Source organism: Hypanus sabinus, chromosome 4, assembly GCF_030144855.1.
Source record: "Hypanus sabinus isolate sHypSab1 chromosome 4, sHypSab1.hap1, whole genome shotgun sequence".
Taxonomy (NCBI): domain Eukaryota; kingdom Metazoa; phylum Chordata; class Chondrichthyes; order Myliobatiformes; family Dasyatidae; genus Hypanus; species Hypanus sabinus.
The window spans coordinates 61174823-61184175 of NC_082709.1; the positions used below are offsets into that span (position 1 = coordinate 61174823).

The following is a 9353-nucleotide window of genomic DNA, read 5'->3' on the forward strand; positions in this document are numbered from 1 at the left end:
TGGGTGCTGGGCAGTGGAAACCTGTGTTTCTACATATTTGATCCAGCCGGCTGGTGGTGTAGTGGCATCCGCACCGGACCTTGAGGCGAATCCGGCCGTCTCCTTTCCAGCCGTGCTGGCAACTCAGCCCCGTAAGAAAATACACAAACAGTGGCAAGGTTGCCACCCAATGTGTCACAAGACACAGACAGGAACAACAAATCAGATTTGATGTGGCCTTCGGGTATTTTTTAAAAACTGGAATCCAGCCCTGCCACCTAGCTTCCTATCAGATGGCGGGGTACACGGGGTGGCAGGAAGCCAGCGAATGGTAGTGGGAGAGTAGGCAGAGTACACGATCCCTGAGTAGGGGTTCTATCCTTGGGTTATGGGTGATCTGGGGTATAAACTCACTAACGAACAGAGGCTATTGGAGGATGGGATAATCTCTGGAGAGAAAATCTACTTCCTGATGGAGGACACTCTCTAAAACAGACTCAATGCTCAATAGCTAAACACTCCGGGGGGGTCGTCAGCACAGTTTGTTGTCTCATGGGAGATGGGCTGAGTATCGGGGAGGGCAGAGGCTTGGAGGATTAGGAGTTTAGTGTAGTAAGGGACGCCCCCCCTCCATTTTTGGGGAGACAGAAACTGCTGCCAGGTAGACGTTGCAGTGACAAACTTTGTTGTGGCATAAATTCCAATGTAATGTTAATGATGCAACTTTACCTCTGGGCCCATGGGTCCAGGATCACCAGTTTCTCCCTGTGAAAGAAAAACATTTATAGAGCTTTAGATACAAAGCTGTCCAACTGGGGAGGGCTGATTCTGTCACTCCCCCAGGAAGAAAGCCCCGGGCAGAATGATGGGGCAGGGATTGGAGGTGGAGGGCAGCAAGGGTTGCTCTCCGGAAGATTACTTATGCTGGTGGTTAGAGTGTACAACTCTTACACGTTACCCCAAGGACAGTGGCAGCGCAGTGGCACAGCTGGCAAAGATCCGGACACCCGCTGCCTGCGATCGCGCATTAGGGTTTCTTATGGGCACGTCCGTTCGCTCCTGCATCTTATAAACGTGTGGGTTGGAAGGACGCTGTGACTCCCTGGTGTGGTAGACTGATGGAAATGTGGGGAGAATGAAGTGGAACTACTGTAACTGGGTGATTGATGGTTGGAATAGAATCAATGGGCCAAAGGGCCTGTTTCCAAACCCAGTGACTCGAAGCAGTGGCTGAACAAACCCGAGCTGGACCATGCTCAGGAGCACTGAGTTCAATTCCACTGCGCAGGGTGCAACAAAGAAATTCAACTCTTTTCTCTTGAAGAGCCGAGGCATAAGCATGTCCTAACAGTCATTTAAAATTATAAAGGATCTTGAGAGACTGGACAGATGGAAGAGCAAAAATAAAGACCCTCGAAGTAAAATACATGTTAAAAACCAAACAGGGTACGGAGAAGGAGTTTGTTTATGTGAAGAGCAGTGAGAGTGTGGATCTCTGACAGTAACTGAGACAAAGTGATCTAGTGCTGGAAAAAAACTGATGCATTCCCAAAGTAAAGCAGGATAAAAATTCAATGGAACATAATCGCAAATGAATAAGATGAAGGAAAATGGAAGAAGCTTTAAGCTGAGAATAAACCATGGACAGGTTGGCTCGAAGGGCCTGTTTCTATGCTATTTTACTCTTGGACTCTAAGTGCCACTGGTTTGGTCTGTACAGTGATTTAATCTTCACTCTGGAGAAATGGCAGCTGATCAGAGAAGCTTTCCATCATCTCAGAAAGATAAGCATGATTGGCTTTCCTGTAAGCTCAACTGACAGAAACTTAACCATCAGCCAATGAACTGGCTTGCTCTGTCCCGTTCTCTGTAATGTGGGGAGTTAGACTAGACACCCGGACAGCATTCTCAGAAACATGAAGCTATTTGCGTCTGGGGGTCCATGTCTGAACCAGACCAAGAGCAGGCCTCAGATTTAGCAGAGACTAATATTTCATTTATGTCCCACCTGGTTTGTTAATTCCCAGATTTTGTGCATGCTAGTGAAAGCCTTTAATTGCTCGTACTGCAATACATCAGTCAAATTGTGTGGTTATTTGTAACAACCATCAAGTACCGTTCCATCATTCTGTGTCCTGAACATGAACTAATGCCTCTCCTAGTTTCCAAATTAATTGCCTCACTCAGTCCTTTATGGAGACACTGTTCTCCGAGCTGTGGCTGTGTCAGCTGCTGAAAGTACACAGTCAGTCACGATTGCCCTATCCCCTTGATGAACAGAGTGAGGCCTGAAACCTCAGCACCATGCCACCCCCTCACTAAAGCAGACGGCTGAGTGGGATGGGGAGATTCTGTACACCAGTCAAAGTAAACCATTCCAATTTCATTAATCGTGTGCCATCCAAGTACAATGAAACCACACAACAGGCTTTTCAGGTCAACACAAGTCTCTGCCTTGTTCTGACGTTTCCTTCATTAACCAGACGGTTACATAGGTTTTCAGCAAACAGGCTCCAACCCACTTTAATCATAAGAGTTGGGGCCAGAAATACAGAGTCCAACAGATAATCTTTGCCACTTTGTTCCCAATACTTCTCTATCGTGACTTCCTCGTATTACCTTCCTGTTCATTGGCTCCTATCCTTGAAGAAGTTGCTAAAATAGATTTAACGATTTTTTCTGAGATTCTTTTTCATGTTGCTTTGCTTTAGGAAAGGGAATGATAGCAAGCAAGAGAGATTCCTCTGTAATTCAGAGAAATTTAGTGTTGTTGTTTACTGACAATTGCACTGAATGGGGCCTAAGGATCAATGGAGCAGTCTCTGGACATGAGTGACCCCCACATTGGTAACCCGGGGAGGAGCCACACTATAACGATAAAGGCTGTGCTAGTGCATCAAGGAGGGCGAGAGTAGCTTGCTAGAGGTCTTCAACTATGAAGGGTGGACTTAAGGAAGATGATTCCGCAAATGAAAAGCTAAGATGGTCACTCGGGTTTGTTCAGCCACTGGTGAATTCGCTCGTTTCTCCTGTCCTTTGGACGATGTGCAAAATTAGCACTTCAGCATTAGCTGAAGCAAGAGAGAACAGACAGCCCACTTCCTTCGGAGAAGCTGGGGTAAACAGTAGAGATGTCAGTACGTAATGGTGGAAAGGGACAACTGAATGGGTGAAATGAGGGAAGGTGATGACGTACTGAGGTAGAGCAGACACTCGAGCAAAGATGGGCCACTGCAGTGCTCCTGTGCACAGACACGGCTTCTCAATGTATCTGCCAACTCACCTTCAGGTGGAACGGAAGTGGAAAGGAAGTGCGTTACCTTCAGAGCGCTTCTGTGCAGCTCAGTGATCTCGCCAGGCTCTCCTTTCTCACCCTGAAAAGGCAGAGCACTTCATGTCAGGGTCCCAACTGGTCAGACGCTAAACACTTTGTAAACCCCATCACACATTAAGCGACATACTTCGGCTCCTTTACCTCTCGCGGGAGATTGAGTGCAGAGACTTGACTGCTCTAAACCATCCGAGGTACATTTACACTTTCATTAAACACCCCCCCCCCCTTTCTGAGTTGTCGACACACGACGTTATTTCACCATAAGACATTGGTCATTTGCCCCATCGAGACTGCTTCGCCAACTGAACATGACTGGTTTATTATCTCTCTCAACCTCTGAAGTTGAATTCCAGTACTCCAGGCATATTGGGCTTACAATTGAGCTTTAAAAAGTGCCTGCATTCTTCCAAGCTTCTATACTGTATCCTGGGACACACTGCCATCCCTGTAGGTCATTTGATCAGAATCCCAGGCTCCCGATCCAATGACAGCACGGGAGCACCTTTACCACAAAGGCGGGGGAGGGGTGCAGTAGTGGGACAAACAGTGTGGCTGCCCCACAGCGTCAACAATCCAGGTTCAATCCTAACCTCGCATGGAGTTTACACATTCTCCGTGACCGAGTTTGTTTCCTCTACGCGCTCCAATTTCCTCCCTCATCCCAAAGGTGTGTGGGTTAGTGGGTTAATCGGTCACTGTAAATCACCCTTAGTGCGCCGGTGATTGGGAGTGTGGGGAGAACGAGGTGGGGTTAATGTAGAATGAGTTTTAATTGGTGGGTAGATGGTTGGCATGGACCTGCCTCCAAGCTGTATCTCTCCATGACACTATTGTCATCTCAGGAAAGGATTGCAAGGAATGTCGGAAGGCCAGATACAACCAAGGAACGAACAGAGAGGGAGATATCCCTCCAGTTATGTTCACTGTTCAGTAACAACAAAGAGCTGTGCCTTCGTTCCTCCCTCACTCACAGCCAGTTACATTGGAATCAACGAACTCAGCTCAGGCCCCTGGCCTGCACATTCAACACCACACAAAGCATCCGACACAGTAACTAAGGAGAAGATACTTCCAGGTGGCAGAGGGGGCAATAACCAGGTGGTGTAAATTTAAGATAATAAGGATTAAACCTAGGGAGAACAGAGTTATTTTCACTCATTGATTAACACCATGTGGGTACTTACCTTTGGCCCAACAGGACCCGGAAGACCTGCTTCGCCATGGTCACCTTTTGGACCAATGGGACCCTGTGGAGCGGGAACATTGCAGTCACAACGTTAAAAGTCAGGGGAACCACAAATATTTCGCCAAAGTACAAGTTAGAATTGCTTCTGGTGTCTCGAAATTCTCATTGATCACTTGTATTGAACTTTGTTAAGACAAATAACTGATGATCTCACACACACATGAAACGTAGAGAAGGAACTGGGCACCGTTTACATTCAACATGATCATGGCTGATCTGCCCAAGGCCTTATCTTCTGCTCCAGACCAATGCCCAATTGTGTTCAATCCTTTAAACATCCATCTAGCTCCACTTTAAATACTTGTAATGAATGGATCTCCATAAATCTGTAGGCCTTTTGTGAGAAGATATATGAACGTACCTCAGTTTTGATTTAAGCTTATGAAACTAATGTTTGTCATTTTGTAATATTCTGTGCTGCTGTTGCAAAAAGATGAATTTTCATTGCATTTACACCCTGGGTATGTGTGCGCAAGACAATAAACCTGAACCTGGACTGGCAGGCAAGATATCCATGACCGATATCGGTCGGTGAAACACTGACCTCTTTTGTAGCATCGCCAATATCAGCCACAAACCAATGCTTCACAGGTTTGCCACGATGAGTGACATTTCACATGGCACACCTCCGACTACCAATTACTTTGGAAGTGTCCATGCAGAATATTACAGCCACCATGAGAGCTAGACCAACTCCATTACCTCGTACCATTTACAAAGAAAAAAACGGCTCCTACCTCCCTTCCAGGCTCATTGACCACCTAAGGAGAGAGAGAATTAATCACCACTTGTTAAACCATAATTTCAATTTTAATTTCAATGTAGGGAACCTCTGAGAATTCTCTACCGTTGCTGACTGCTGCCTGAATTATTTAATTTCTTGGTTCCAATCCCATGACCTCCATGAATTTGTCGGATCCTGCCAGACATGACGTTACTTTGCACCGGTTTCATCAATGATGATCGCATCCTCTGACCTCCCATTCCTCCCTTGCCTGCTTCCCCATTCCCTTCCCTGCCCATCCAAAGCCCAGTAGACCACTCAGTTGATAAACCATACCCTCGATCTGGTGGTGTGGGAGGTCAGAGGTTATTGGAGGAGCTTCAAAATCACATTGTGCAGCCCGATGGGGATCCAGGGTGTGGAATCCCTCAATATTTATCAGGGCCACAGCTGAGCCAACAAAACTGTTGGGAACTTGCAGGAGGCTGCCAGCTGGCCATTCAAAAAGAGGTGTAATTCTAAGGGGCACACCTTGTTCTGGACTCCCCTTACTGACCTCATTTAATCCATCAATCACCTCATTTGAATCTATCAGGTCAAACCCTACTTTTATACACACAGGGGAAGATGAGTATGGTGTAAGAAACCGGTTTACTGACTCTGACCTTTTACCACTCTGGAGAACTGATGTTGAAAACAGAGTCTCGCTCCCTCTGTGTGTCTAAACTGAGCTTCACTCGAGTTTACTAAGTCGGTGCAATGGTGCAGCTGGTTGAGACCTTTGACCCAGACCCGGGTTCGATCCCGACCCTGGCTGCTGTCTGTGTGAAGTTTGCACAGTTTTTCCTGTGACTGTGTGGGTTTCCACGTGGTGCTCTGGTCTCCTCCGCATCCCCAAAGACGGTACCTAGGTTAAATGGACGCTATGATGCGGCCAAAGATGCAGGTTAATTAGCCGTGTTGACATGAGTGGCAGAATGTGGGGAGGATCACAAAAATAAAAACGGAATAGAAATGGCTGGTGGTGTAGCGACATCAGCACCGGCCTTTCAGGTGGAATCTGGCTGGCTGCCCATCCGTGCTAGGTTGAGCCCGAGCTAGTAACTCGGCCTCATAAAAAACAGACAAAAATGCTACAGAAACAGCAAGGTTGCTGCCCGTGCCTCATAAGGCACGGAAAGGACCAACAACTAACAATTTGTTGGACTAGTGCAAATGGATGGGGGGTCACTATGGACTCAATGGGCTGAAGGGCCTGTTTCTCATCTTTTAACTCTCTATGTCTCATATGCAGCACAAGTTCCAGCCTCCTCTACTCAGCGTTAGACTCTAATGCCAGGTGATAAAATTTGTGATGAAGCACTTACGTTGCCAGCTCCGTACGCATAGCCGGGAGGACCAGGTGGTCCAGGTAATCCTACGCCATCTCTGCCAGCCTCGCCCTACAAGACAGACAGACAGACAGGAGTACATGAGCAGCCCAATGCCCGAGCATAATATGGTATTTCACAAAATGGTGAATGGCCAGTGATCGCGCTTCTCTCCACCTTGGCGGAGTGCTGGTATCATGACGAGTAATGTTGATGTAACGGTGAGGCTTTATAAAGCACCAGTGATGCCTCAATTGGAATATTGTGAGCAGGTTTGGGCCCCTTATCTAAGAAAGGATGTGCTGACATTGGAGACGGTTCAAAGGAGGTTCATGAAAATAATTCCAGGATTGAAAGGCTTGTCACGTGAAGAGCGTTTGATGGCTCTGGGCCGGTACTCACTGGAATTCAGAAGAATGAGGGGTGACCTCATTGAAACCTGTCAAATGTTGAAAGGCCTCAATAGGGTGGATGTGGAGAGCATGTTTCCTATAGTGTGGCAGTCCCAGACACGAGCACACAACCTTAGAATCCAATCACACGCAAGAGAAAGTCTGCAGACGCTAGAAATCTGAGCAACACACACAAAACGCTGGAGGAACTCAGAAGGCCAGGCAGCATCGAGGAAGAGATACAGTCAATGCTTTGGGGGTCCTACCGAATGGTTTCGGCTCGAAATGTCACTGTACTCTTTTCTTAGATACTGCCTGGCCTGCTGAGTTCCTCCAGCATTTTGTGTGTGCTGCTCGGACAACCTCAGAATACAGGGGTGTCCTTTTAGAATGGAGATGAGGAATTTGTTGGGTATAGTTAAGGCGGAGATTGATAGATTTTTGATTAGTCAGGGAATGAAGGGATACAGGGAGAAAGCAGGAGATTGGGGCTGAGAGGGAAAATGGATCAGCCATGATGAAATGGCAGAGCAGACTTGATGGGCCAAATGGCCTAATTCTGCTCCTATATCTTATGGTCACAGTAACCAACCTCTGCTCATTGACAGCTGCTGTTACTGATTGTGAGCAAGTTCAGTGCTTGAACTGTGCCGCTCTCCCAACACTCGTCATTCTAGAGGCTCGGCAGGCCGAAAGTATTGCCAAACTCCCTCACCCTGCAGTCTCAAAGAAACAAATTGGAGAAATAAAAATTAAAATATGTAACTGTTTGAAATCCAAAATAAAACCAGAAAATGCTGGAGAGACTCAGTGGGTCAAATGGTGTCTGCATGAAGAGAAGCAGGATTAATGTCTCAAGTCAAAGACTCTTCATCAGAACTGGGACACATTTCAACAGTAGAGGAGGTGGGAGAGGGGTAGATAGAACAAATATCTTCAATAGGTTGAGATTAGATGGGTCCATATTGTCCTGATGACTGGTCTCAGTCCATAATGTGAACTGTTTATTCTTCTATACAGATGCTGCCTGACCCGCTGTCTTCCTCCAACGATTTGTCTTTGCTGTTCTGGATTTGCAGCATCTGCAGATTCTCTTGGCTTTGTGTGACAAGTGGGCACAGATTATGCTTCTGTCTTTCCACAGATGGGGACTGATTCTGCTAAGTGTTTCAAGTACTTTTCATTTTCACTTCAGAAAATAATTAATTAGGATATCAAAAATATCCTGGTCTTTAAAAATAAATTCTCTGAACAGTTTTCTTCATAGTTTTTGAAAAAACTATCTGGGACAGGGTGAAAGGGTGCATGATTGGGGGCGGCAGGAGGGAGTGTGGGGGATAATGTGCAGGAACACATCCAAACCCAAGTAGGTGACCATTACAAAGTACCAGCTAAAGATTTTCATGCACGTTGGCTCCTGAAAGCTTGCCATGGGAAATTGTATGGATTTTTAGCTCAAACTATTTGTATTAAACACTATGGAGGAGTATGTGGCCCATGTACTGGAAAGAGGAAATGCCAGTGAGGGTGTTCTGTTTGTTCACTTCAAGCATGATGAAAGGGTTATCTGTCTGATCCAGGATGCAAACACCCACACATCTCTGGGCTTATACGGTGGACTTGGAGCAGGGTTAGAGAGTTTGGAGTCATATCTAGGGCTGCTCTCCTTACAGGAATTCAGCATTTATGTAGGGTGCAGAAAAAAAAGAGGAACTAACAACCACAGATCACAAAGAAGAGAAAACGGTTATTTTTACTTTCCCTGGAGAGTTGTTCTGATCTTGTATTCATGGTCTGATAGAAGCACACATCAACAGAAAGGCTGGGCTTGAAACCAGAAATTGAAATTAAAGATGTTTGCAGGAAGAAGAAAGGAGTGGGTCTAAACAGGTGGATCTTTCAAAGAGTACAACAGGAGCGGTAGGTCAAGTGGACTCTGTTCGTGTTCTTCAGATCAATAATCCAGTCACAATCTGTATCAGGTTCTGGGGCAGCCCAATGAAGAAGGGACAGGGAACAACACACCACCATGCAGACTGGGACTGATGCAAAAGATACTCATCTTCCTGTCCCGGCTCCCAGGAAAGTGCACACATGAACTGGTTTAGGCAAGAATAGGTGTCAGACACCATTACTGTCCTGAGTATCATTGTTTGTATGGAAGGAAATCATTGTGTTTGTAATCACCTTCTCATCACACAATAAACCTGTTGACCTTTCCAATGTGATAGGTTGAAGATCTCACTTTCTATAAAGAAGTGACTGTGCTGTGGCTTGTGTTTAAATTTAAACAAATGACTGTAATTAT

The 9353-nt window shown here is 46.1% G+C and overlaps 1 protein-coding gene across 4 annotated transcripts in view; it reads right to left on the reverse strand.

The window, feature by feature from the left end:
- The window catches only part of LOC132392814 (collagen alpha-1(XVIII) chain-like), a 269811-nt gene that overhangs the window by 24137 nt on the left and 236321 nt on the right, over positions 1-9353 (reverse strand). For all 4 annotated transcript variants that reach the window (XM_059967218.1, XM_059967219.1, XM_059967217.1 and 1 more), the window contains 5 exons: positions 6651-6725; positions 5297-5320; positions 4498-4560; positions 3300-3353; positions 709-744 (listed from right to left, as the gene is read on the reverse strand). In XM_059967218.1, coding sequence (XP_059823201.1) covers positions 709-744; positions 3300-3353; positions 4498-4560; positions 5297-5320; positions 6651-6725 — 252 coding nt within the window. The remainder of the gene's footprint in view (positions 1-708; positions 745-3299; positions 3354-4497; positions 4561-5296; positions 5321-6650; positions 6726-9353) is intronic.